Source organism: Diaporthe citri (assembly GCF_014595645.1).
Source record: "Diaporthe citri strain NFHF-8-4 chromosome Unknown scaffold_7, whole genome shotgun sequence".
NCBI lineage: Eukaryota > Fungi > Ascomycota > Sordariomycetes > Diaporthales > Diaporthaceae > Diaporthe > Diaporthe citri.
Genome location: NW_025064852.1, coordinates 2,198,841 through 2,226,097, shown reverse-complemented (window position 1 = coordinate 2,226,097; position 27,257 = coordinate 2,198,841). Strand labels below are relative to the sequence as shown.

The window sequence follows — 27,257 nt, the reverse complement described above, 5'->3', positions numbered from 1 at the left end:
GGCACCATGAAGCCGCTGTCACAGACAGTAATTAGCAACCATCCAGGCTCCCTTCGATATGTACAATCACTCCGTCTCATGCATGATACCCAACCCAACACCGCCAGAACTACTCCTACTCATGGGCGGCGCGCTCACGGCCTCCCTGGCGAGTTCCATGTTGACAGGCAACTCCCCAAACCCAATTATCTTCCCATCCCCGACAACGATCCCGCCAGAGCCGGACCGCGCCATGGCCTCGCTGCCCCCATCACCCGCGGACCCGGGGTCCGGGCTGCCGGCGCTGTGCACGCTGGCGCCGCCACTCGAGACCCGCAGCCCCACGCTCGGGCTCTGCGACTGGGCCCGCCCGCGCAGCCGCCCAGAGGCCCGCTTGTACCACCTCGGGCGCACGGGAGGAGTGCCGTTCCCGCTGGCGCTGGCGCTGGTGCCGGTGCCGGTGCCGGTGCCGGGCGTGTTGGACCCCGCCCCCGGCCGGGGGAGGGGCTCGGGGAGGTAAACTCGGGCCTGGCCGGCAGGCAGCTCGGGCACCTCGTACCTTGGTCGGAGGCGCGGGCTTGGCTCCGTAACCACCGAGGGCGGTCTGCTGTGGCCGCGTGCCGGGAAGCGGGAGCCCGGCGGCGGCGCTGAGCCTATGGGGCTGGACAGGGGGCTCGAGTGCCTCCGGCCCCTGAGCGCCGTGGCCGAGGTCGCGAGTGCGAGGTTGGCCCCGCGCCTCCTGCCGGTTGACGACTGGTTGCTCGACTGCTGGCTCGAGTTCCTCGACATTGGCGCTGACACTGCCTCCGGGGCCGGAAACCAGACGTTTGGTGGGAAGGGGTATGGCAATGCGTTGGGATCCTGGTCAAGGCCCTGCTGCCCACGTGGAAGGTTCAAGGGTTCAAGCCGTCCCAGGCCAGGGGTGTAAGAGCTGGTGTTCCACTGGTGGAAGTTCGGTGGAGGGTTGCGGCGCCCATCGCCAGTCATTCTCTCAACGGGTAGGCTGGGGGGGTAGAAGGGAGTGACTCCGCCGGGACTGGACCTAGCAGTCCGCGTGCCTGTCACCTGCGGGAAAGGCGGCATGGTTGCTACTTCTTCTGCTCCGGGCGAGGTGTGGACACTCCCAGGGGTTGGTGCCGTCCTGCTGTTTGAGCTCCCAGTGGATGACTTCCTGCCGGTCGGCTTGAGGCCCTCCTTGAATCTTTTGACGGTCTCGGCAGTCCAAGACGACCCGGGCAGAGGTTTACCGCCAGAGCCACGGTAGAACTCGGCTGGTGATGGCTTGTCGGTGGGCGTCAGCCCGGATGCAACTCTCGCGTAGTTATTCTCTCCACGGGTCATGATGTCCCGTGGTCTGGTCGTCGTGCCGGAGCTCAGGCTCCTCCCCTTGTCCTGGACGGCTCTTCCACCACGAGGGCCCGGTGGCGATACCTTCCGCACCTTTTGAAGAGCCAGCTCGGCTTCGCTATGCACGCTCAAGCGTCCCTTGCTGGATGACCTAGATCCACCGCGCGGCGATGAGGTGTGAAAAAAGGGTGGCCTGGCGATACCGTGGCTGACTCCAATTTCCGAGTCGCTCTTGTGATGCCCCCTTTGGTTGATCAGAGAATCGGTCCTGGGCCTTTGGTTGCTCTGATGCACAGGGACAACTGTCGTCCAGCCGTTTTGGTCAAGGTCCGGCGAGCCCTGGCCAACCTTGGGCGTAATCTGTGGTGTCCGCTCGTGCTCGTCCTCGTAATGATAGGGCTCGGCCGGGATGGTGCTCCCGTCTGGGTATGGAAACGGCATTCCGTACGCATCGTACTGCTGGCCAGGCGCGAATGCGACTGGGGAATTGTACAACCGAGGGTCGTCCTCATCCATCCGGGCCCAACTGTCCTGCTGGCTCTGGCTCTGGGAGCTGGAGGTGGCCGAGTCCGACTCTGATAGGCTGTTTGTCCTATCGAAGATCGAGGTTTGTGCTATCTCATCGGATTGATCGACGATCATGGCCTGTATCTTGCCCGATAGCCCGTGGATCTTGTCGTGGATCTCTTCCAGTTTCGTCTCAATCTCTTTCCTCAGCGGCTGGAGCGCCGAATGCCTCCGCTCGTACCGTTTGAGGTGCTCTGCAAGCTTCTTCCCGTGAATGTAGAATCTCCGGTAGTCGTCCGGGAGGCCGACTTTGGGTTGCTCTGATATGCGCCGGTCTGCCTCGTCATAGGACTTTGAGAAAACCTCGACGGTTCGCTCGAGCCAGTATGCATGTTGGCCCTTCCCTGCGAGGGACTCGATGAAGTATCGCTGGATGACACTGTGTATCCGCAGAGTGTCCAAGCTCTCCGAGTGGATGGGAAAGCTTTGCCTGGAGCTTCTCGAGCTGGTTGGTGACACGTCCTGTGTCTCCGTCCTCTCAACCAGCGCGAAGGCTATCAATACTCTCAGGGTATTACTAAGACTCCCCTTGCCATGGGTGGAGGCGTCACGCGTCTTGTAGGGTATTTCTTTGCCGAGGGCATGAAGGCCTGCAAGCGTCTCCGGTCAGTCCACCCACGTAGTCCATGATGCCAAGCACCTGGGAAGCCTCTGGGGTCCCTGCGAGCTGTGGAAGGACGAGTTTGAGGTTGTGACTTACCTAGTGCCATCATCTCCACGGGTATGTTTTGGTCAAAGAAAACCAGTATCGACATGACGTTCAGAGCGGCAGTGGCGCCCCTCGACTGCAGCTGTTCCAGCACGTATTCGTAGGCCGGGACTTTCCCCACCTTTGGCCGGGTGCGGTATCTCTTGAGAAAGGTGGCCAGGGGCTCTTGGTTGGCCTTTATCTGCTGAGAAATGAAGTGGATCATCAGTGGAAGTCGTCCTAGGATCTGCACCAGTTCGGTCGCCTGGCTGAGGTCTTCTTGGCCCCATGGCTTCCTTTTCTCTGTCTCCAGGAGCAGCAACTCCTGGGCCTCTTGCGCCGGGAGGAGTGGCAGTGGTAGGAGTTGAGGGTTGTTGAAGTGGTGATTGCCGGTCGCTGCGGGGTCCGTGGATGTCAATATTATGCTCGAATTGGCCACGTCTGGGACAAAGCGTTCTATGCCTGGCGAGTCGAACATGATCCCGTCCAGGATCATGAGCCATCCCTCGAAGCCATTGAACCATTCTCGAACAATGTCTATGATCTTGGTGTTGTCTCTCAGCTCGTCGTAGTTCTTCTTGTCCATGAGATCCTTGAGGGCAGCGGTCCTTGCAACACGCCAGAACTCGCCCTCTAGTTCCTGGACCGATGTTGCACGCAGCCAGAAAATGCCTCCTGGATAGTCGCTCTTGTGCGCGAATACGTATTGTCTGGCCATGTGTGTTTTCCCTCCTCCTGGGAGACAGGAAATGAGTACAGTAGAGGTACCTTCCGACCTCCGCCGCTTATCCTGAAGCATTCTGTGGAGGTCATCAAGCTCCTCTTTCCTGCCGACGAAGTAGGAGTTGGGGCGGAACGCCTCGGGATGGATGAAAAGGGCCTCTTGCGAAACAGTTTGCTTCTGCGAGCTTTGTGTGCCTGGCTCAAATTGTGCTGGCTGGGCTAATAGAGGCAATGGGGAAGGAGGAGCGGCTGGCTCCTGTGGAGCTGGTAAGCTCGAAGTAGTCTCATTTTGTTGATCTACAAACAGAAACATCAGCCCATATACCCTGCGGCTTTAGCGATTACCTCGACCACCTGGCGACTCCGCGTCGTGTGACTCCGCCGGCTCAATGCTGAACGGGGCGGCGCCACTGCTAGGCGACGAAAGCGTCGGGGTCTCTGACACCTGAAACATACCAGCCACTTGTGAGGAGCTTCCGGACTGTGCAAGCTATGGACAGAAGTTAGCAAGTGTGTCCGTGGACGGCAGGTGTGTCTGTCGAAGCCACTGGCTCATCCGCTTCTCGAGGGCTCGAGGGCGCGGGTCATTCGCACACATGTAAAATCATACGTATCGATATTTTGGCATCTCTTACAAATGGTCTCGCTCGTTCATTCATCTCTAGTTGGGCTCGGACACGGCGACCATCGTCCTCGACGTTCCAACGAACGCTGGTGACATCAGGCGCTGCTTGGACCCATTCCGCGATGGCCGTGGAAATTGTCCGATATCCAGGCGCATCGAATCCGGCGAATTTACACATGTTCGAATGCTACAACGGCCAAGGTCAGCAAGATCACCAGCGAGTCTCCCATGAGCTCTATCTTCGGAGGCATCTGCGGGAGACAATCAAGAGACGAAGAAGTTATCGTCTGTAGTGTTCAGACCGCGAAGAATTCAGTGATTACTCACATCTGCCTCCACGCCATAAGATGTGACGCCTGGTAAGCGAGGTGCCGCAGACTTCGCGTCCACAATGAGTGATTTCGTCCCCTTCAGGTCGGTCTTCTGGTTCTCGTGAACCATCTGGATCTTGAATCTCTGATAGATGTTGAGGAAGTTGATGTTGATGTTGTCCAGTGTCTCATTGTCTTTTCTCAGGGTCTCGATCAGAACGGGCTCGCTGTCGAAGAACTTCCTCGGGACATGACCGGCCATGCCCTGCAGGGCTGATCCCCAAGAGGCGAGTTCAGAGCCATCATGGGGTGTGCCCAGGAAGATGATGCCGTATGTGGACACGTAGATGGAGCGGTAGTCTTCGTGGTCGGCAACACGCACGCTGTCTGAATGCTCCAGGGCCCGCTTGACGAGGATGCCCCCGAGACTGTGGGCCACCCATATGATGGGGTTGCGCGTGGTCTTCTTACTCTTTCGATAGGTCGTGAGAAAGGTGACCAGGGTCTGGGCATGCTGGTGGATGTAGTTGCTGCTGGGGCCGGTGCCGTGTTTCTTGGATGACACATCGGCATTGTACCCATACACAAGGACGTTTGCATGCGCGTTCTCTGCCTCCAGAGACTTGGGAAGGAGGTCGACTGGCCAGAAAGCGCCGTTCCCGTTCGGGCTCTTGGCCGTCCAGGTCCTTTGTGGGTCGCCATTGAGACCGTGGACCAGGACGATATCTACCTTGGCGCTTGGGTGGCTGTAGACAGCCGTGATGTCGAACCTGGAGATCTTCCTGTTGATGGTCCCCTAAAACGGCATCAAGTCAGAGATGAAAACCCCGAAACAGCTGGAATCATGCAGTAAGAGCAAATGCGGGCCGTATCAAGTGCTGACGTGGAGTGGCCAGCGGCATGCAAGTCGTTGCTGACGAGTAAACGATTCGATGGCAGCGTGAGCGGCCCGCTCCGTCGGATATGTGATGTTGCGGGACTCGGCCCCGGGTCAGAGGCTCGGAGGATGATCCAGGGTGGCCAGGCATGAGTAAATCCGTGTCGAAGCTTAACACAAGCTTGCCTGGCCAAGACCGCAGGCAGTCCGCACAGATGCACTGAGCATAAGGAGGAAGACTCACCATGTTCGCAGTATGTGATGCTGCGACGAGGAGCCAGAGCTTCTCTGTCGCAGTGATGTGTGTCGACGACGATGGTGGACCGAACCAAGACGGAGACAACAAGCAGAAAAACTTCCCCGTCCGGTGAAAAGTGGTCCTTGGCGCCACGTAGGATGCTGTCAGGTACAAAGACTAGGCAGATTGGGAAGGTTGGCGGTTATAATGGCTGACCGGCGATGTGCCCGGCTGTCCATGTGACCATGAGCTCAGGAGCTCCAGTGTAGTCAAGAGTCTGAGACAGTGCAGCCACGCGCCCACGGGAGAGGCGCATGTGCGAGGGTATAAGCCGAAGACACCCAGACGGAAACCAGGCCAGGGGTGGCGGCCCAAGATAGATCAGATCGTAGCATCTGCCTGGCATGGCTGCAGCATGGGTACGACTGCAGGGATCCCGAGAGGATGCGAGGTACTTGAGAGTACTGGCAGCTTTGCCACAATACCCAGGTAGAGGGAGAGACATGAAAGCACACCTGTGTGCATTCCGGCGAGATATAGGAGGTTAATTCTACAGGCGGGTTATCCCACAGCCTGTTGTTCCATGACGGTTTATCCCACAGGGCATTGTCCTGTAAGAGAGTACATGCACAGTAATAGCCAAGCCGTGGCCGGCAGCCTGATCTACTGGACAGCCTGCCAGAGAAAGGACTGCATGGTAGTACATCACATCGGCCTTGTGACAAAAAAAGAGGAAGAATGATATGGCAAAAGGGATTGTGTGTAACTGTGCAGAGGGCCTCCCAGGACGAGGCCTCGTGGTTGGTTGAGAACACAGCGGGCAACACCTGCACACTCTGGCCATGTTCGAGCGAGATGCAGCGATTCAGGGGGTCCTGCATCCCGCCTCGTCTGCAGAGTAGCAGTAGCAGCAGCAGTTCGCGGACGCCACCCATTCACGTGCTGCTGTCAACGGGTGCTCATACCCCTGCTCCCGGCTGTCAGCCGTCCCCCGGACACCAGTCTGCTAGTGCATTTAGGCTGTGTGCGGTCGGGCTGGTTTGCGTACTGGACAGATCGGATCACCAGCGCCAGGTGGATCTCGGGGGCTCAGCAGATCAGAAGCATAATCATCCTCTCGGAGGGCCGGTTGATGGAGGGTAGGAACAAAGGATCAAGCTCTGTCCCATGACTGAGATTCGTCGTCCGTCGCGGTGGCGGTTACGCTGGAAAAGCCGTTTCGTGTGACGCACCGCTCGACACGGCTCCCTCCACCACCATGAACACCTTCTCTCGTCAAGGGTTTCCTGGAAGTGATATATAAGCTTGGTGATACCCTCCCCAAGACGCGCCAGACCGACCGCCTTGGAGTGCACTTGATGCTCCATGACTCAGACGGACCAACTCATCCTCCTGTCCGGCGATGTGACGCCATCTGATTTCGCCGTGCTGTAGGTCAATGTCCAAGTTTGCCTCGGTTGCATGTCATGGGCACAGTTTGTTCGTCTTGCCTCCCACAACAAGACTCTGTCACAAGCGAAGAGAGGCCACCCGTGTGAGAGACGCTGGGCTACAGGGCATGTCGTACAATGGAACCTTGATGCTATCTACTCGCGCCTGTCAACCTTGCGCCAGTTGATCGATCAACTTCACCTGAAGAGGCTCGTGCGAGGTACGGCCTGTCCTTGAAAGGGGCTGTGGGACGTGGGCCAGCGCCTAAGCAAGCCATTGTTTCTCGCGTTGCGGCAGTCAGCCTCGCCTGTTGGTGTCACGGTCGGACAAATATTGTGCGCCATGGTATCTAGGCTTCCCTATGAGCCCACGTGGGCAGGGCGACGCCTGCAAGGTAACATCTCGCCCATCGCGGGCCTCATGCAACATCTATGCCACTGCGCCGGGTTGCCGATGTCGGTGTTGGATAGGAATACTGTGTAGGCCATTATACCAGCCCATCAGTCTCTCGCGAGCATAATGACATACTCCCTGGTGCTGAGCCCGAACTTGACCACATCCTTGGGCCTCAACTCCAGATAGCGCCGGTCTGGCACTTTTTCACCGTTCAGCTCGGTGCCGTTTGCACTCTCCAGGTCGATCAGGAACGGCTTGACCCTCCCGATCTTATCGCCAAACTCGTTCCTCTTCTCCGTGTACCGGAACTGGACCACAGCGTGCTGCTTGGAGATGCTGGGGTGCTCGGCGACCATGTCCACGACTGTGGTCTCCCTCCCTACGAGCCAACAGCTTCGGCTACCCAGCTCGATCGTGTCCACGACGTCGTTTCCCTTGAACACGAAGAGCTTCCATTGATCCCGCGCAGGGGGTTTTCTCGCCTCGGGTGGCTCGTGGTACTTTAGCGTGATCGTCGTCCCGTCTGCTTGGGTGACCGAGTTGGATGCAGCAGCTAGGGCACCTGTGTTGCCGAAGTTGGGTTTCTCCTTGGGCTTCTCGGGTTCTTCGCCGTTGCTGACCGCGAAAGAATCCGCTTGCGACGGCAAAGGGCCAGATCGCCTGGCAGCTGGCTGGCTGTTCTCGCGGTCGCCCTTGTCCGGGCTCGAATAACGATGACGGCTGGTCCCTTTATGTCGCACCTCGTCGCCAATGTCAGCTCCCGCAGAGCGTGAAAGTCTCCGCCCTTGCCTACGTGACTCTGTACCTCCAGGCGACCGTGAGCTCCGCCTTGTTCGCCTGCTGTCGCCATCTCGGTCTCTTGACCTCTGCCTCGTGGGATGGGGGCTCCTGGAACGCCTCCTGTGACGGTGTCGGTCCGAATATCTCTCTGTGGACCTATCGCGTCGATCATGGCGTACTGGCGAGTCGCGATCCCGATGGCTTCGCTTCCTCGGCCGATCATAGTTTCTGTGCTCGTCGTCCCCCTCGTCGGTTCGATGCTTCGTCCGGCGCGAGTCATCCTCATCGTAGATCCTTCCAGAGCCCATCTTGGTGAATAGTCGGTAGTGGGCTGGGCCCGACGGCCGCGGAAGAGGTTCGAGATGTTGTAGGTGTGTGGGCCGAGCTCTTTCGCGAAATGCAAACTGCAGCCAGTTCGAGTGATACTTTGACTGGCCGGGATGGTTGCTTTGAGCGGTGTGAAAGGGAAGGGTTACTGCAAGGCCCGGCTGGCAGGGGCGGGAGATTAATAAAGATGTGATGACTGCTGCATGTGAGCGATGTCTTTTTGCATATATGTCTGCTGCTCGAGCTTGTATGAACCCAAAGTGTTACTAGGCGCGAATTGCAATTAGAAGGGAAGAATCCCGTGAAATGTGAGAGGTTATCCTGCGGAAGCTGTGGAGACCAGACTATCCTACTATGTCCTGGAACGATGTACTCACTGCACAGGCATTAGGGATCCCTGAGAAGGCGGCCGTGCAGCAAGACGGCAAGGGCAGCAGGCTGCTTGTAGGGTGAGCTTTGTCCAGCCTGCCTACCTAGGTACCTAGGTACCTTCTGGCTGGGCCACCTCGCAGCCAGCCAGCAGCCAGCCCAGTCAGTCAACCAGGCCTGTGCGACATCTCACTTCGCAGTGGACTGCAGCACAGCACAGCCTAGCCTGGACAGAAAAGAGAACAGCACACACACAGCAAAGCACTGCACCACACTGGACTGGCACTGCGCAGCCACAGGGAGCAGGAGCACACGACCACACTCCCTTTCCTCTCGGCTTGAGACCTCCTGTGAACCGCGAACCTCCCTTCCCTCGAGGCTGTCTTCCCTCAACAGGTATGTCAATCGACGTGGTCTCTTCCAGTTCATGCTCAACAACTCCTCCAGGCCCTGGCACCTCACCCTGTCACAAGGGCGACGACACCTTCATCTAGTGTAGGGGTCTCTACCTCTACCTCTCTACCTACCTCTCTGCTCTACTGCACCTTAGCCGCCTGCCTGCCTCCTGCCTGCCACCAAGCCAATCTCCGTCCGTGGGGCTGCACTGCGAAATACGGGCCATCTCCATTTCGTCGTCCATACTCTCGTGCAATTCATCACGGCGCCTGGCCTTTTCCCACCAGGCAGCACAGCGCCATTGTCCTTGGAGCAATTAGACCCTCTAGCCTCCGTTACGTACTTGGCCTGCCACACCGTCACGGCCTATATTGGTCCCCTCGTCCCGCTTCATACCCCCGATCGCGACACCTTCCGCAACTCGGCTCAGCCACCGAGCCCAACACCTCGTCCACGGCCCCCCGAGAACCCGCCCCGAGCTTGGCCACTCGTCGCCTTGGCCACCTCGCTGCACTCCACGGCCTGACGGTTCGCGATCGAGTCATTCCGGCCGACGACGAATTCTGGCCCTATCCTACCCGCCCAACACACGCACACTACTCACTTCCACACCGCAATGTCATCATCTTCGGGATTGACCAGACGCAGGGGCGGAGGCGGAGGCGCCGCCGCTGAGGGCGAGAGCAGCAATGGTGGCATTCAGCGAAACAACTCCTCGAGCAACTTCGATAATACCCCGGAGACGAGCTACGAGAGCAACGAAAATGGCCACAAGATCGCATTCGACCCACGAGATATCAGCGAGAGCACAGAGCGTAGCAAGCAGCCCAAGTTGACTCTGATGGAGGAAGTTCTTTTGCTGGGGCTCAAGGATAAGCAGGTTCGTTCTATTCCCTCTCTTGATGGAAATGCTGGCGCAATGGCTGGACCCGCCGCGGCCGCGACCGCGCTGCATTTATATATGCCTCTGTGTCTGTGTCTACCGTGTTGCTAATGTCTCGGGCGGGCAGGGATACCTCTCTTTTTGGAATGACAACATATCGTACGCCCTTCGAGGCTGCATCGTCTTGGAGCTTGCCCTTCGCGGCAGGATCAGCATGCAGAAGGACCCCTCGAGGAGGCGCTTCCCCCTGCCTGACCGTGTCATCGAGGTCGTTGATGATACATTGACGGGAGAGGTGCTGCTCGACGAAGCTCTCAAGATGATGAAGGCGAGCGAAAAGATGAGCGTCAGCTCGTGGATCGACCTAATGAGCGGTGCGTAAGCCATTGGGCACGAGGCCCAGATCAAGACCCCAGCCGGGGCTTCTTTCCTTGCTGTCGGGCCGCTGACTTGTGTTTTGGTTGTTGTAGGCGAGACGTGGAACCTTATGAAGATTGGGTACCAGCTGAAGCAAGTCCGTGAACGGCTGGCAAAAGGGCTTGTCGACAAGGGAATCTTGCGCACCGAGAAGCGCAACTTCCTGCTCTTCGACATGGCAACGCACCCGGTCGCCGACGGCGGCGCCAAGGAAGAGATTCGGCGGCGCGTCAGGAACGTTCTCACCCAGAGGACAGTCGTCCTTCCGGCGACGCAGTGGCTCCCCGAAAACCTCGAATTCCGGTACACACGAACAATCGCAATGGTGTGCGCGGCCTACGCGGCTAACGTCCTCGAGAATGCGCTTTCCACCCTAGGCCATGAGGCCAGGGAGCGTGCGTTCGCCCAAACGGACGAGCTGCTGGCCGAATACAGCCAGTTCCCATTTGGAAAGAAGGCTACTGGGAACGGAATTGGCGCCAATTTGCCACAAGTCATCTCTGAAGTAGGTTTCCCGTCGCCCTTGGCTCGTGACCGAATCCGGCATTAACAATCTCCCAGGAGGTCAACAAGGCCAAAGACAAGGAGCTTCAACTCGAGGTTGTGGCTGCCTGCCTCAACGTCTTCACCCGCCTCGACTCCCTACTATAATGGGCGAAGTTTTGCGGGCACAATGTATCAGTACAACCCATAATGACAGTCTTGCTCTGATCCGACAGGAACGAGGCCCCCAAGCTCCAGACGATTCGAAGGCGTCGATGCGACTGGGCTGGCACCCGGGAGAGACTTCACGGAGCATTGAAAGCCCCGAGGAACGACGGCAGGAGACGGACGGGTGTAAGCGGGCGGGTGTTATTCTGCGAACGGCCGGGCGTCCTTTCAACTCACTCAGCGGCATGGGGGACCTGGATGAACAACCGGTAAAGGGGGGCTCTAGGGACGCAAAACGAACGAGAATGGCATTGTCGTTATGACCACAAAACAAAACCCAATTTTTCCCACTTCGCGGGTGGACAAAAACCAGGAGTTTCTGCAGGCCATATTTTCTCAAAACACTGGCATAATTTTCAATCACTTCATCTGACACGCTGGCCGGCACTTGCCTGCAACTGGCTAATGGACATGAAAGCTCTCGTGTGATTAAGTATCCGATTACCAACTAACGCCGGTGTTCCACTATCACTTTTCCGCAGCTATGCTGGTGACCGCTCATATGACGCCGTGGTTGTAGAAGCAAGATATGTACAGTTCCCTTCCGAGCCTACTCTTGTTGGTGGACCGGCCTTGGTATGAGAGCCCCCCAAGACTTCGGTCGCTGGCCCCCCGTCTCTCTGGTTCCTTTTTAATTTTTGGTTTACTTTCTCCTGCCAAACCCGCTGCCCTCGAAGCCGGGGCGACTCTTCTTGGCCGGCAACTTGCCGCCCTTCTTCTTGCCTCCCTTGCCCGCCTGCTTGGTCTCCTTGCGCTTGCGAATGTTGTCTTCGCGCTTCTGCTGGCGTTGTTTCTGCGCCTTCTGCACGCCTTGTACACGATCGCTCCACTCCTTCTCGCTCTTCTTCTTGGCCTTTTCCTTACGCTTGACAGCCTTCTTGAGCAGAGACTCGTCATTGTGGACCTTCTCGCCCTCGGCCTTCCGTCTTGCTGCGAGCCACGTCTCCTTCTCCAAGACTTCTTTCCGCTTGCCGTCGTCCAAGCCGGCCAGACGCTTCTTTTGAGCCTCCACCTTCGCGAGCGCGCCCTTGGGGTCCATCGGGCCCTTCTTCTTGCCGTTCTTGTCCTTCGTATAGCTCAGGTCGTGCGACATTTGCGTGCCGTCCGCGAACGCCACCCGTCCGAACGAGAAGTTCAGGTCATGCTCCGGCGAGCCGAAGCTGAGCATGGGCGAGTTCCGCGCGCTGGCCAGCGCCTCCTCGCGCTTCTTGTCCTCGGCCTCCTTGGCCTGCTGTCGGAGCTCCTTCTTGTGGGCCTTGCGCTCGGCGAGCTTCTTGCGTCGCGATTCAATGAGTTCCTCCCGCGTGCGAATCGGCTTACCGTCGGGTCCATCTGCCTTGCGGGCCGCGCGCAGGGCCGCGATCTTGGCCGCCAGGCGGGCGCGGAGCTCTGTGGTGTCCGACGGGACTTTGATCTTTCTGGACTTGTCTGCGGGTGTGTTCTCGCTGGCTATTGACGTTGTCGTGCTTGCGGGCTCAGCGGATGGCTCGCCGGGTTCAGCCGTATCGAAGGTGGGAGATGAAGGTGTGGACGCTTGGGACGACGATGTGTGATTTGTGTCCCCGTCCGCCAGACCCGACACATCGATGGGCCTCATGTCCCTGTGTGGTTTAGTCTCCTCCATCTCCGCTGTTTCCTTCGACTGTCTAACACCATCTGGCATCGCCGGGTCATCTTCGTTTCCTGTTCCGGCGTCGTCTTCTTCAACTGCGTCGCCCTTGTCCACCGCTTTCGCCGTTTTTGTCTTCTTCTTCTTCTCGGCATTCTTTTCTGCCTTTTTCTGCTTCTTCAGTAATTTTTTCTCCTGGTGAGTTGATAGCTTCTCTGCCTTCGCTTCGTCGTCTGCCTTAGGCTGGGCTGCCTTGGATTTCTCATTCGCTTCGTCATCGACCACTTTTCGTTTCTTGAGGCCTTCCCCTGGCGCCTCCTTGCTGATACCCCGCAGCTGGAGCTCCTGGGCATCGTCTTCGTCCTGGACGCTTCCGTCCTCACTTGACTCAAGCTCCTGTGCCTTGCGCTTATTCCGAACCCGTTCGTCCAGAACCTCTTTGGCATTTCGGTTCAGCGCGCTATCTGGATCCAGCTTGCTTCGCTTGGCAGCCCTGGCTTGCTCCTTCGTCTGCTTCTTTCTCTGCCACTGGTCCTGCAGTGCCGGCGTGCTGCGTGAGCTGGCTGAAAATAAGGGGGAGCGCGTGGCCTGGTAGGGGCGGAGCAGACTGAGGAATGACATACACTTGTGTCTTCACCGTAGTAGAGCTTGGCTGGTATCAGGGACAGCAGGCTGTCGAAAGCCTCGGAATGGTCGCGCAGGCGATCCTGTAACATGTGCGCGTCAGTCGCCCGCCCTGTGCCTGTGCCCTCAGCTGCGGGAGTAAAAGTAGCCGAACCTTTAATGACGAGTCCGCCATTTCGAGAGAGGGAGATGTCTGCAGTTAGGGAAAGCGCAGTTGACGGCAATTCGTTCGAGCGGCTTTTCCACTTGATGTCGCCTTCTCTAAGGGCACATACGACCCATGGTGGTTGGAATATTTTTTGGGTGGGGATTCGAAATCTTGGCGCTGCCTTATCTCAGGGTGCTGCTCTTATCTAACCAAGATCGATGTACCCTAGTACCTATGCCCCACCAGACCCACCGCGGAACAGCTATGGAGGTCTGCGCTGAGATACGCGCTCCTGCATTAGTAGTACAAGCTTCTGTCATGGCTTGCACTTTGGAATGTACATGCACTCACAGAAAATCCCGAACGTCCAGCTATCACCCAAGTCGCTCACTTTCGATGGAGGAATATTCAGCGGGTAGTTTTGTGTGAGTTTGCATACCATCCCGACGATTTCATTCGCAGCTCTTGCGGTTGAACCTGCAAGTTGGACGCAGTTTTTATTCGCGGCTGTGGCATCGCATTAGCCCGGATAGTGACATTCTGCAGAACGAGGAAGCCTTCCATATGGGAGACATGAACATTCGTCTGCCTTTTTCTGGCGCGGTGTAGTTACACAAAAAAAAAAACTTTCTTTCGTTTCCGTTCCCCATACCCCTCCCCGTATGGTTGACTCCAGGACTCCCAACATTAACTCGTAAGCATGATACTATGTTGCCATGTACTTGGTTCCAACCAAGCAATACCCGCAAAACTCCTAACGCCATGCTGTAGCACACATCACCATCAGCATCCTTTTTTGAGCGCCTAGTTGATACCTCTCTCCACGGATGCCCCATGCCCTCTCATTCATAGTCTCACATTCATACACATCAGGCTCCTCGTTTGCCGAGCGGAATCGTTTCAGCCGTACACAAATCTCGAGAGGTCCAGTCGGCTGCTCAAATGGTGGGATTCTTCGACAAGTCCAAGCGGTGGATCATTCTCCTCGTCACGATCCGGGATGATTTGATCCTCGCTACCGCCCGGCCTGTTCAGAGCCTCAACCTCTGCTAGATCAACCTTGGGCAACGGCACAAAGGCCGGATTGAGCGGCATGGAATCTATGGCATCCTTCAGACTCTGCCGCCTCTTCGGTGTTCCGGCAGACGGCTTCGCCTTGAGGAAAGGCGAATGGTTGCCCTTGCCTCGCTGTAGGGCCTGAGCACCGATACGTTGCAGAGGTGTTTGAATCGGAGTATCCGCTGGCAATTGGCCACGTGATCTCGACTCTGAGCCCTGGGCGCTGGACGCCGGCGTGGGAAGTCCGAAAGCCATGCGCGTCTTGTTTGCAGTCTTCCGCAAATCTGGTGTGCACGAGAATTCTTTGATCAAGCCGCGCAAGGACTCCGCGGATCCCCCCTCTTCGCCGGCATTTGCTTCAGCTCCCACCTTGTCTCCAATGCCGTCGGATGTCTTTTGGGACTTGACTGGGCTGTCTCTGACAACATCCTCTTCGTTGGTGTCATGAGCCTCCGGAATGGCAAACGGTTCCGAAGAGGTTCCGTCCTGGAAGATCTTCAGCTCCTCGTGGTCTCTCGATGCTCTTGTTTCGCTCCATTGCCCGCTTATATCAGGCAAGCTCGCGAGAGCCTCCTCGATCGAGTCGTCCGACAAGAGAGTGGCATCATCAAAGGTCTGACGATGCTTGGCCGACTGCTCACAGGGGAAGAACTTGCTTTTCTGAGGCGACTGATCTGCCGTCTCACTTCCTTTCTCGTCCTCACAAAGTCGTGCCTTTTTCAGCGGTCTCCCTTCAGTCAGCGAGATACGTCTGGTTGGGCCAGCTGTTCGTCGTCGGGTCGTTGATAGATTCATGGATGGATCGAGATCTGAGAGTGTCTGAGAGACTGGCTCCGTTCGGCGGCGTTGGATCGAAGTGTATTGCCGAGCCGCCGGAGAGCGGGTGCTCCCATCAATATATGGCCTTGGCAGGGGAAAGACCCGCGGCGTCAGTCCATTCTGCGTGAGAGCAGCGACTCTCTCGGCATCAATAGAGAAGCAGTTGCGATCCATCTCTGCCATGGCGATGCGTCTGTTGTTATGGAAGTACGCATCCATAGGCTTACCCAGAGATGGTCTGCTCTGTTGGGCCATTGTAGCTGTCACGGCCGATGTCCTTGTCGTGCCAGTCGGCCTGCGATTTCCTGGAAGCGGAGCAACGACAATGGGCAGCTTGGAAATCGGGTTCACATCTCCCAAGGCGACAGCCCTAGCAAGTTCTCGGCCGACTCTCGCACCAATGTACGGCATCTCCTCGACGTCCAACGGTGATGAGGCAGGTGGCTCAGTCAAGAGGACAAGATCCTTTTTCTTGGGACAAAAGACACGTTGATACACGAAAGTCAACTCTGCTTGCTTATACTGGGCGAGATAGTTCTCCGAGATGCGGAACTTGCCGTCAAACTGCAGCATCCGGATCACGCGCTCTGGCGTCTTGTACTTGCGCATCATCCGGTATGCTGTCTTTAAGCCCATGTTGTTGATGCCTTCGAGGTAGTCGCAACCGCTGAAGATGGTCATCTGACGGAACTGGTCGTCGGTCCAACCTGTGAGCGATATTTCGCGCACGGCGCAGAAGTCTCTCCGGTTGATCTCGACACATTGGCCGTGCTGGTCCATCTTGGTGAGCAGTCTCTTGGCTCCGAAGACCAACAGATCAGAGTCTTCCGAGATGATGCCGTTGATGAAGCCATGCCGCTCTAGGTAGACAAGTTGGGAGTCAGCCTCGTACGGAGCGACTACATACGGGACGTCTGCTTTCTTCAGCTCCTCGATGAGGTGCCTGGCCATTTCCGGGGTGACGTCGATGGCCTTTTGGAGCTCGAGCTGAGCCTGCGAGGGCTTGCCGGCCTTGAGGAGCTCGAGGCCGGCCTTTCGGCTCTCCTCGCGACGCTTGGCTCGAGCTGCCTCGGTATGGGCCTTGCTGGGAAGGAAGTCGCCATCAAAGACCAGGTATGGGGTGACACCAAAATGTTTGACCATCCTGACGCGGTGCATGGCGAAGTCGACATATCTACCGGACGGCCGGACGGTCAGACACGAAGCAATACAGGGGCGTGAGAGTGATGTTGACTCACCTGCTGGTCGGCTTTCCCTGGGCTAGCTCTATGGCACAGCTAACAGCGCCCCGATGGAGCCATCCATAAGCATCGACACCGAGGACCTCACCGGAGAACTTCTTCAGCTCGGTGGGCTTCTGGATGGATTTAAGCAAAGGGAGGAGCCCTTTTGGCAGGAGTCAGCAATGTGGGTTTCAGTCTGGGTGGTCAGGGAGTAATGCATAATGTGTACCTTGGATGCCCATTTTCTGCGTGAAGGTACCTGCCGGTGGGTATATGAGTGGAAAAAGGGCAGGACTGTCTCAGCCGGGTCATGAGGAGGCCATGCGTTGGATGTACTCTACATAGAGGCTCTTGGATCTCGGGCGGAGCGTTGGGTCCAGTCCAGTCCAACCCGCAGCGGGACGCGGTTGGAGCGAGGTTGTGTGTATGTGTTGGTGTTGATGTTTACTTTGCAGCGGGCGCGGCACAGGTCAGGCCACACAGTAGACAGGTGCAGGTGTAAGTGAGCAAGATGACCCGGCAATGGCTGGACAGAGGGCAACTCTCGTGGCCGTGACAGATGGGACATGCACGAGATTGAAGAGGGCTCTGTTACCGAGGGCACGCGAGAGGAATCCTGAGGAGATGGATAATTGCTAGACCATTACTAGGTAGCCCACATCAGACAGTGGGCACTGGGCAGGCGCGTCTGTTGGTCGCGTTTTGGTGGGCCGTGGGCTTAGAGCACTCCCCTGTTCTAGTCATGCCAAGACCTTCCCCAGCAACGAGCTCTGCAGGGGCACTCCCTGCTCGCGAGTGGCCCTGCCGAGTCCCGATAAGCCCGCCCTGAAGGCCGAAGAACAAAAAAAAAAAAAAAAAAAAAGGCCGATAGCTTTAGGCCCGACGTCTCGATCTGAAATCCGCAATTCGACGCCGACGTACTGCAACACATTAGCATCGACATTGGTATCGATAGACCAGCACCCTTGCCCGCACCACACTTCTACTTTTCACAATGCCCAAGTCCCTGGAGAAGACGAGGAAGCGCATTGCCAAAAAGCGCAATGGCAACGTCGTTCTTCATGAGTTCTCCCGCGACACGAAGAAGCTTCATAAGGCCCAAGTCCGCGACGAGCGCCTTGAGAAGCTTGCTGCCGCCAGGAAGAAGCACGATCAACCCCTGAGTCCGCAACGCCCCTGTCCTTCCCTGACCTTTCCTATAAGGATCCCTTACTGACAGCCATGCCCACTCAGTCCACAGGATCGCTTTTTTTCAGAAGGCTGCCCAGGAGAATGAGAGCCAACCTTTCGATCTGGCCAAGATACAGGATCTCATCAACCAGTAAGTCCTTATGCCCCATGTCGTCTTGCCAGTCACTCACTCACTGATCACCACACAGATATGTGCATCAGAATGATCAAGAGCTCGAGGAACTCAAGAAATCGCGCCGCCCAGGCAGGCCGGCAAGCGTCAAAGAAGACCTTCTGAGCTTGAAGGTCGATACTCTGCGCAAGGAGCAGCAGAACGGGTTTTGTAGGTTGCAACACAATCACAGACTCCATCTCCAAAGCAAGCACTAATTGAAGCCGCTCTAGTCCTCCCAGATCTTAGAAAGCAAAACAATCTTGATCTGCTCAACAGATGGGAAGGGGCATGGTCTTTCCTGGCCGCCATGTCATACGTTCGTATAACCGAGGCTGGCAATCTCAAGCCATCCAGCTTTCCACCTAGCAGCCAGTGAGGGCCAGCTCCTGGCCTGTCGATCCTTTCTCCTCCGACGCCACCTGAGGTGCCTGCTTCCAGCGTTTTGGCTTTGTCTGCTGCCCTACCCAGCTGCCAGCCATCTGTCAAACATAACGAAGAGAGACTCCCTCTAATGGGTGACATCAGCCCCGCGCCGTGTAAGACCGCATCGCCATGCAGACACTACTCAGGCTCAGATGGCTTCTATTGACTCCCTGGCCACGGGAGAGTGCGCCGAGGGAGTCAGGGGCATCTTGGCTGATTACGGCTTCTTTCAGTGGTGCGGCCGTGTTGAGAGAACAGCCGGAGGGGCTTTCCAAAGGCGAAAAGCACGCCAATCCGCACACGAATACGCTGCAAAGTCTCACCTCATCGTATCCCGGGGACTGCCACGGACTGCGGTGCTGCAGAGCTAATGCACCTTGCCCACAGCGTTGCTGGTTCAAGATACCCCAGAGCTTCATCATTGGTCTGTCACAGGCTATCTACATGAGACCCGTGGTCATCCGAACGTCAGCCACGAAACCTTCTAGTAACCCCGAGGTCGAGCTCGAAACCCTCGTCTGAGGCAAGGGTACTCGCACATTGCCTGGAACGCCGCTCTGTGCCCAGTATCCAGCGCGCGTGGAACTCTTGTGAGCGAGGCAATACCACACGACCACACGGCCATCGTCCATCACCCCTTTCCCCTGTCGTTTAGATTTTCAGCCCCGGCCTGCATCCATGTCCGAAAATACTTAGGACTAGGTGGAAGCTCCAAGTACGATGTACGGTGGCTCGGTCTTGCTGTAATGAAAGGGCCTACTTGCTGGGCTTCTAGCCAAATGATTCCCTCCCGAGACCAGGGCGGTAGCTGAGATCAGCGGGTCTCTTGTAGTTATGCCAATGACTTCATAGCTATTGTTTGACGTGAATAGTCTATGATGAATAGCACTTGTACTAGGAGACGAGATGTGAATTGAAGGCGGGAGCGAACAAACGCTGTCAGCTTCCTTAGGCTGTGAGAAGCTCGCCTCAACTTCGAAATGGTTTCCTCTACTTTTGTTCCGGTCTCGACGTTCCAGCATCACGAATCGGGTTTTAACGAATATCACTCGTAATTTTGTGGCGACCGTCTGTCGGACTGCTGGTTCCTGCTTCGGTGAAAGAGAGGTCCTTGTGGATCCAAGCCGATGTGGGTAGTGACTGGCCTGCAGATCGGCCAAAAAAAAAAAAAAAAAAAAAAAAAAGATGGATTATGACCAGGCCTATCACACGTTGTACTCGACTCGCGAACTACCAGAGAGGTGGAAACATGCAATTGCCTTCAGAATGTGCTGGATACAAGCCCATGTTCTCTTCAAGGTTGATGTTGATGAGCCTTGTCGCATGCTTAGTCATCACCGGACGATAGACCTGCTTGGCTTATCGAAAAAAAAAAGCTCCCAGCCCAGCTCCACCCGCCTAACATCATCATCAGAAGCTCGTCTCGGCCCTCAATCCAGCTCTTGCAACGAAAAATTCAACCTGTTCAACCAAGCCCTGTCACGCGTGATCTAATTTTTCGATCGCGCCGTCTGCTCACAGTCTCTTTCCTTTCTATCGCTGCAAAGTCCTTCCTCAACACCACACAGCATGTTCTCAGCACGAAGTCTGGCGCGCACTGCGCCCCGGGCCGTCGCACGCCTTTCTTCAGTCGCCAGACCCGCCTCAGCCAGACACAGCGCTCTTCTGCGCGACCAATGCAGAACTTTGCGACCGCAGGTCTCTGCCTTCTCGACCTCCCTGCTCCGGCGGGCCGCTTCTGGGGTCGACAGTGAGCTGAGCGCGAAACTGAGCAGCGAGATCTCGTTCGAGGCCGAGATGAAGGAGAACGAGCCGCAACCAGTCAGCATCAAGGACTTCCTGGACAACAGCCCATTCGAGATCCAGGACATCCCCGGCGCGCAGAACGTCGTGCTCACACGCACATACAAGAACGAGAAGTAAGCTGTGCCACCCCTCCGCGCAAGCGGGGCTGTTTGGCGCCGATGCTAACATGCGGGGCCTGCAGGATCACCGTGACCTTCTCAATTGCCGACATCGCCAACATGGAGAACGAGATGTTCGACGAGGACTCTGCCCTCGGCGACGAGGAGGGCGCCCGCTCCCAGGAGAACGAGGAGATCGACGACGCCGACACAGGCAACGAGCCCAACGTGACGTGCCGCCTCAACATTGTCGTCGAGAAGCCCGGCAAGGGCGCCGTGAACATCGACGCCATCGCCCAGGACGCCAGCATCATCGTCGAGAACCTGTACTACTACAACGACCCCGCCGTCGCCCACGCTGCGAGCCCCGAGGCCGAGCACAAGGGCCGCGACATCTACCCGGGCCCGCCATTCGGCACCCTGGACGAGGACCTACAGCTCCTGATGGAGAGTTACCTGGATGAGCGTGGAATCAACTCCACCCTGGCCGTCTTTGTGCCCGACTACATGGACGTGAAGGAGCAGCGGGAGTACCTGGCCTGGTTGAACAATGTCAAGGGTTTTGTGGATGCGTAAGGACTCGCTTGGAGTTGGATGCGGCGCCGCTTGAGTGCCTGACCTGGATTGGGGACAGGCGGACGACCCCGGTTGTCTCTGAATGAATTTTCCACTCCAAATCATGAGACGATGTATTATAGGCAACGGTTGGGGGCCAGGATATCACTTCACATTCGCAGCACCACATACCCCCAAAAAATGAATAGGAAGCGGCGTTGGTCAAGTATCTGCGAGGATCAATTTATGCGATACAGCTTTGCTATCTTTCGGGCAACTGGTGACTCTACTTGAGACGCATAAAATACCGTTCTGGCCACTGCTCTACCAACTGCAAGTGCGGACTCTGAGTCCCGAATCATCTTGGATAAGATGCACGTGCCTCCTTACCGAGTTATTCGAGCTTCGTATTCAAAACTATATTCTATCTCTCATATGATGCTTTCTAACTGTGAGCATCCATCACCAGCCAGACGGGAGTAGAAAAGTATCCAAAAGGCAATGTGACCCTCAGCGCGCTAGTTCAGCTAACAAATGCATTATTTGGTAGCAAATATCTTGTATAAGGTCGACTCGTCTGTCTGGTTCGGCTTCTTCGCACCCTGACGGGTTGGAGGCGACTGCTGCCCCGGTTGGATTACTCGGCTGTCTGCACTCGCCGTGCCGTGTCAGGTCTTGGTCTCGGGCGCAACGCATGTATATTGTACTTGCTCATCTTCTCGGGCGGAATCATGTTTAATATATTTCTGTAAGCTATGCCTTTGGGACACGCATGAAAGGCGATAGACTGTGCTGTTGCATGATGCGGAAATACGCCTCTCCCACCCCCCAGGCCCCCTTTTGGGCCAAAAGATCTGTCTCATGGCCTAAGTTCGCGCAAAAATACCAGGAGACGACAGAACTGTTTGACACATGTTTTAATCATTTATCTGTTAACTCTACGCTGAGCGTTCTGCCCTAGCCCTTCTATGCCCTCGGTCCATCTGCAGATACCATTTCTAGGTGGTTTGTCCAAAAAATGGCTAGTCTCCTGGCTCGCGTAGACCACGGGGGTCTCTGCGGACTCGTGAGTACCCTGCCTTCTATTCTGTATTGCTTTGTCCTTGACTTGCCTGGAATTGCACGCTCTTGGTTGGTAGGTGCAGGCGGCCGCCGGGGAGAGGTGCAGCAGAACGCCTCGTGGGAGGAGTGGGCTACAGGGTGCGCCCAGTCATCTCATACATGGCGAGCCCTCATGCCGAGTCCTTTTCCAATGTCTCCAGCTCCTTGAGGACGGACACCTTGGTCCCAATCTTCTTCATCTGCGTGTCCTCCAACTTCTCGCCCCCGGCCAGACGCATCTCGAGATCCTCTATCGCCCGGATCTTCTTTTGCAGGCCCCTCATCTTCTTGGCGTTGGGGTTCTGGGCCTGATTCGCACCAGAGTCATTACCTTGTGCCGGGGCTTGTTCTGCCGTCTCTTGCGGCTGGTCTCGCCCGGACGGAGTATGGTCTCGAATCCCGTTGCCGCGGCCATGCTCGTTGTTACGTTGCGTGTTGCTGCGGCTACGGCCTTGACCGTTCTGTGGGTGGCGCGAGCGGCTCCGCGAGTTGCCATGCTGTTGGCCTCCACGGCGATCGCTCCTTCGGGTATCACCTCCCGAGCCACTGCCGTAGTCCTGCAACGGAGGTGCTAACCCACCCTCGTTGCTACCTGCAGGCTTTCCCTCGGTGTCTTTCGCCTTCTTATTCCCACGCTTTTTCTTGTTCTTCAGAGCCGTCTTGGACAAGTTGTCATCACCTCCGACAACCTCAGCGCCGGGGACAGAAGGGCGAGCATGTGCTGCGCCCGGGACCTGGTTCTGTTCAGCAAATTCGGCGCCAGGGACCTGTCGGCGAGCTCGCCCGAATCCGTTCAAGCTAGCGGAGGGGGCACCATTGCCCATCACATGAGCAGCGCCGCCTTCATCCTCACGCTTGAAATGTAACGGCGTCGAAGTGCCCCGAGCACCTGGTGGGCGGTAGGCACCAACAGGCTTGGATGGTGTCTTGACCGTGCCGAGATAGGCGACCGCAGACTCGTGCGGTGTCGGGACCGGGTTGAGGGGGTCCAGATTCTTGGGCAGCTGGTCGGCCGGCAGAGGCCGCCACATGACGTTGTAAAGCTCGACCATCTCCTCAGTGTACATGATAGCTCCGCCGACGTGCCACAGCTTCACACCGTTGTCCACACGCAAGCGCGGCGAGGTCGTCGCCGTCATGATGTAGACGCTGTCGGGGCTCCACTGGCACACACTGGGGTTCCCGCTCTCAATGGTGCAAACCTTGCGATGGTCCTTTTCGAGGTCGTACACGTCGATCTGACCGGCCAGGTTACCAAATCCGGCAACCAAGACGAAACGACCGGTGGGCGAAAAGATGATGGTGTTCCTAGGGCCCATGGGGAAGGAATGGGTCGCAACACCTCGATGGTTGAAAATGGTGGTCTTGGCGGGCATGTAGCCGTAGATCACCCCGAACTCCCTGCCATTGGGAGACCAAGCCACATCGTGGATTGGGCCCTCCTTGTCCAAAGTGACGCGAGCGTCGAAGGCGCCGTTCGCACTCAGCAAGTACATCGTGGTCTCTCCGTAATAGCTCTTGTTCGACTTGTCAACGTCTGTCTGGGCCAGCACGATCAAGCTGGAGCCCTGCTGGTTCCACTTGAGCTGAACCTTGTCACCCTTGAAAAATGTTTTCTGCGAGATGGGGCTCGCAAACTGGGGCACATTGAATACTTTGACAGCGGCGGGTTGGCCCTGTTGCCGTAGCCAAGAGTCAGCCAAGACACAACATTACAAAATGATCCCGAAAAGGAACAGTCAACGGGGGCAAGGCTCGCTTACCTTTCTCTCCGGCACAAAGACTGCCAGGTTGTGGGTGGACCCAGGAGCGAGAGCGAAGTCTGTCACGCCCTCGATCCTCAATTTGTTCCAGACGGTCTTGAGGTCGTTGCTGTCGTAGAACTGGACCTCATTTGTGACGAGGCGGGCGCAATACTGCTCGTCAGCTGTGTACTGCAGGTTCCAGCCATTTTGCGACTTTTGCACAAACTGGCCGAGCGGCAGCTTGGCCGCTTCATCGGTGGACGGCTCGATGGTGCGCCAGATCTTGAGGTTCTTGGTGGCATCACCAGCCTCGTCCTTGGAGGGCCGTTCCCAGGTGGCGATGAAAGTGCCCCTGGGGGAGAAGCCGAGCTCATAGACCGAGGTCAGGGGAAGAGAGGCCAAGACCTGGCCGGTGGAGGCGTCAACAACGCTCACGCCTTCGTTAGAGGCCCAAGCGAAGTATCGGCCACAGGGAGAGTATATGCAGCAGCGGAGGTTCCCTTCCGGCTTAACAAATCCAGGCAAAGAAGCGTAGACAGGCGCGGCGTCAAAGACGCCGATGGCCTTCTGGGTCCGGTAGGCAAACTGCAGTGGATTGGCCATGACTAGTTAAAGCCACAGGTGATCGTGATGCAGAGTGGATGGATGGGTGAAGAACGGTCGGTCTGGCACTGTTCGGCTGGTTTTCGTGTGCGGTACAGGCAGGATTCCCGTGGAATCGCTGTCTTTCTTCGCGTAGGTCAAGCTTTGCTTGTCGAGAAGCGCGGCTGGTCGGCGGAAGAGATACTGGCTTGGACAAGGTGCAGACAGGCGCGGCAGAGTCCACGGCGCGTGAAACAGAGATGGAGTGGGGCGGGTGGCGTGGGAGCGGTTGGCAGTGCTTTGACTCTGACCCGTCGTGTATCTTTCTCGGTGACTTGTTGGCGGGGGCTGCGCTGGTGGCTGAGGAGCCGAGACGAGGAGCGTTAGTGAAAGGTTGACGACAGAGTGCAGATGGGAGTGTTCGAGCCAAGCCAGGCACAAGTTGTGCACAGTCAGCCTGGTGCCAAAGATACGGCTCCAGCTTCGGGCCCCTCACGCAAGCAACGTTCTCGCCTAGCAGGACTTGCCGGGCATCGAGGAGGCAAGGCACTGTCGGGCGGACAAGAGCAGCGCAAGGCACGAGGACAAGACAACGGCGGCGAGGCGAGGCGAGGCGGAAAGGGTTGAGGTGACGGGACTGGGGACAAAGAAGAGGAGGCTACCTACCTGGGCTATGGCTGACCTGGACCGCACGGAGGAGGACAGGGAAGAATGAAAACCAGGTGAAAGAGAAAATGCTAGGGAAAGCACCCGCGGAGGGAACAATTGGCAGCGCGGCAGGGTGCGGTGGGCGAGCGTCTTGGACCTTGCTTGGGCTGAGGAAGGGAAGGGGAGGGGAGGGAAGGGGACGGGAGGAGAGGGAGGACAGGAAGACGCGAGGCAAGGCAGGCGAGGCAGATGCAGAGTTGCAGCCGTGCCCGTGGGTGTTGTTTTGGCTCGCCAAGTTTTTTTCCCTTTTTATTTTTTCTCCCTATTTCTCTGCCACGGGCCCTATGGCGCCCGTGGACAGGTACCTGGATGGCAGGGCCGGGCTGCTTGTGTAGGGACCACCTGCGCGCCTGTGCAGCTCAGTCAGCACGGCCTGGGCCTTGGGCCTTGGGCCTGGGCACCGGGCCAGGTCCCGCGCAGGTAATGTCGCCCGTTAGTGCAGGGAGACACAAATCAGCTTATGACTAACACTGATGCCAGCCTGCCCAGGGTGTCACTACCTAGGTAGGTAAACACCTAGTGCCTTTTTTCCGCCTTCAGGCCCAAGATCGATATTTGGGAGCAGGACGGCGGAGCTATTCTCAGTTTGGCATAGCTCCCGCATGAATTGCCGTGCAAAGGTGCATGCCTCGGTACCTTAGTACCTGACCCCCAAGCCAAAAAAAAATCAAAAAAATCTCTACCTACTTAGGTATGCAATACCTGCCAGGTGTTCAACATCACATGGTCGAATCACATTGCCAAATAATTCATCACCGGCTCTTGCTATCTGGCAAAGTCTATTGCTTTCCCCTCCAACTCGTCGACCTGTGTGCTATCTGATAGGGCAGTGATCCACCGTCTTCCACCCCATCCACCACTCGGCCGAGTCGAAGATCCGGCCCACGAGACCAGCCAAAGCCGGTACCCATGCACGCTGCAACGTAGGATAGCATTTCTCAGCGAGACATGTTGGCCCGTCGTCTCAATCTTGTTCTCCTAGTTTGGCTTGCACACTTGCGCGACTTTACTGAGGCATGCCGTGCGCCGATGGCTACCTAACTACCTAGTTCCAGCAGAACCTTCGTCCCAAGGCGCTGCTTGCTCCTTTGGCCCAACGCTCAGGGCCAACAAGCCTGCTCCGGTCTGGCATCAATAGCTATCCGCCCTCTTTACCATGGAGACTGAGAGAAATCCCGGGCGGGAGCAATATCTGAACCGTCCTTTGACTTTACTCTCCCGATGATTTACTGAGCATGGTTGTGCTAAACAGCTCAATTCTGGCTCGACAAAACGCCCTCGTGTCCTTCGGGGATCTGTTGGCTCGAGACGGCGATGCCTCAGCTGTCTGAGCCTGCCTCCGAGATCAAGTAGCGGGCTAGCGAGGGGCTGTATATAAGTGTGTCCCGACGCGCGTGCGTGCGGGCCTTTTACTGAGCCACCGTGACAGTGGCGGTTTGACGAAGCATTTGTAACCCGGGCAAGCAGACAGAATGTTCTATCGACCACAGACAACCCCGGTAGGGACGATAATCCCCTCCTCCAAGGTATGGCACGGGTATCTGCTTTTAGTAATTTACTCTAACTGGTGGCCAGGATGCTGCTATGTTCCCCGGACAGCTTCAATACGCATCCCATCAATCGGTGCACTCAAATGTCCGCTCAAATTTCCTCAAGCAAGCAACGCGCTGATGTGAACCACTTCAGGCGAGACGGTTATTCGATATTAGCGGTCTCCGGGGAACTCCTCTCCACCTATGGGGCCGGCTGGATTGTATGTTTTATAGGTGACTGGCTACAGAAAGATATCGATCGATCCCAGGTACGGTACATCTTCTCGTGCATAGGCTCAATCCTGCTCCCATGCTTAGGCTCCTTCAAGATGAACCCCGATCTCTCCAATCTAGTCCGCCCAGTATCTCACTATCCTTTTATAATCATCTACACAACCACGGAAGACCAACTCAGCAGTTCCGCTAATTACATTAACTACCATAAAGCATGCATAGGACTATAATGATGCTCCTGCTGTGGGTAAGTGTCTGTATGTCTCGATATGAGTGACTGAATTCCGGGAATACATATTACTCCGGGGTGGAGTGCAGCTTTGGTTATCCAACTCGTGGGGTGAAGTTTTCCTTACACGAAAGACGTCATCTCCAACCAACGCTGCAAATGTCTTCGTCGTTATAAGGAGAAAGGATCAGAATGTCTTCAACAATACCCGAAGACTTACAATAGTGATACTTGGTCGATTGCGACCTCCTCTAGAATCCTTGCCGGTACTATGGAGCCAGACACCCATCGAGTGATGGCCCCCAGTCATGCAAATTATTTTAGGCGGGAGATCTTCCCAGCGGCATAAACC

At 56.7% G+C, this 27,257-nt stretch overlaps 8 protein-coding genes across 8 annotated transcripts; 3 read left to right on the top strand and 5 right to left on the bottom strand.

The window, feature by feature from the left end:
* Positions 1-66: 66 nt before the first annotated feature.
* On the bottom strand, positions 67-5,364 carry INS49_013826 (uncharacterized protein; the record flags this gene model as incomplete). The annotated part of the gene is made up of 7 exons (XM_043174519.1): positions 67-2,483; positions 2,594-3,256; positions 3,350-3,463; positions 3,650-3,794; positions 3,940-4,116; positions 4,257-5,036; positions 5,362-5,364. The coding sequence occupies 7 exons, from the start codon at positions 5,362-5,364 to the stop codon at positions 67-69; spliced, it is 4,299 nt and encodes a 1,432-aa protein (XP_043021464.1).
* A 1,922-nt stretch (positions 5,365-7,286) lies between these two features.
* Positions 7,287-8,270, bottom strand: INS49_013825 (uncharacterized protein; the record flags this gene model as incomplete). The annotated part of the gene is made up of 3 exons (XM_043174518.1): positions 7,287-7,902; positions 7,976-8,082; positions 8,142-8,270. The coding sequence occupies 3 exons, from the start codon at positions 8,268-8,270 to the stop codon at positions 7,287-7,289; spliced, it is 852 nt and encodes a 283-aa protein (XP_043021463.1).
* Positions 8,271-9,670: 1,400 nt separating this feature from the next.
* Positions 9,671-11,005, top strand: INS49_013824 (uncharacterized protein; the record flags this gene model as incomplete). The annotated part of the gene is made up of 4 exons (XM_043174517.1): positions 9,671-9,934; positions 10,065-10,311; positions 10,408-10,859; positions 10,916-11,005. 4 exons carry the CDS (start codon positions 9,671-9,673, stop codon positions 11,003-11,005), a joined length of 1,053 nt encoding a protein of 350 aa, XP_043021462.1.
* A 703-nt stretch (positions 11,006-11,708) lies between these two features.
* INS49_013823 (uncharacterized protein) lies at positions 11,709-13,473 on the bottom strand (the record flags this gene model as incomplete). Its single annotated transcript, XM_043174516.1, has 3 exons — positions 11,709-13,208; positions 13,298-13,381; positions 13,453-13,473. 3 exons carry the CDS (start codon positions 13,471-13,473, stop codon positions 11,709-11,711), a joined length of 1,605 nt encoding a protein of 534 aa, XP_043021461.1.
* An 873-nt stretch (positions 13,474-14,346) lies between these two features.
* INS49_013822 (uncharacterized protein) lies at positions 14,347-16,789 on the bottom strand (the record flags this gene model as incomplete). The annotated part of the gene is made up of 5 exons (XM_043174515.1): positions 14,347-15,256; positions 15,552-15,619; positions 15,676-16,498; positions 16,563-16,710; positions 16,777-16,789. The coding sequence occupies 5 exons, from the start codon at positions 16,787-16,789 to the stop codon at positions 14,347-14,349; spliced, it is 1,962 nt and encodes a 653-aa protein (XP_043021460.1).
* Positions 16,790-17,541: 752 nt separating this feature from the next.
* On the top strand, positions 17,542-18,268 carry INS49_013821 (uncharacterized protein; the record flags this gene model as incomplete). Its single annotated transcript, XM_043174514.1, has 4 exons — positions 17,542-17,710; positions 17,781-17,868; positions 17,927-18,060; positions 18,123-18,268. The coding sequence occupies 4 exons, from the start codon at positions 17,542-17,544 to the stop codon at positions 18,266-18,268; spliced, it is 537 nt and encodes a 178-aa protein (XP_043021459.1).
* Positions 18,269-19,884: 1,616 nt separating this feature from the next.
* INS49_013820 (uncharacterized protein) lies at positions 19,885-20,795 on the top strand (the record flags this gene model as incomplete). The annotated part of the gene is made up of 2 exons (XM_043174513.1): positions 19,885-20,234; positions 20,303-20,795. 2 exons carry the CDS (start codon positions 19,885-19,887, stop codon positions 20,793-20,795), a joined length of 843 nt encoding a protein of 280 aa, XP_043021458.1.
* Positions 20,796-22,006: 1,211 nt separating this feature from the next.
* Positions 22,007-24,223, bottom strand: INS49_013819 (uncharacterized protein; the record flags this gene model as incomplete). Its single annotated transcript, XM_043174512.1, has 2 exons — positions 22,007-23,551; positions 23,639-24,223. 2 exons carry the CDS (start codon positions 24,221-24,223, stop codon positions 22,007-22,009), a joined length of 2,130 nt encoding a protein of 709 aa, XP_043021457.1.
* Between the last annotated feature and the right edge of the window lie 3,034 nt (positions 24,224-27,257).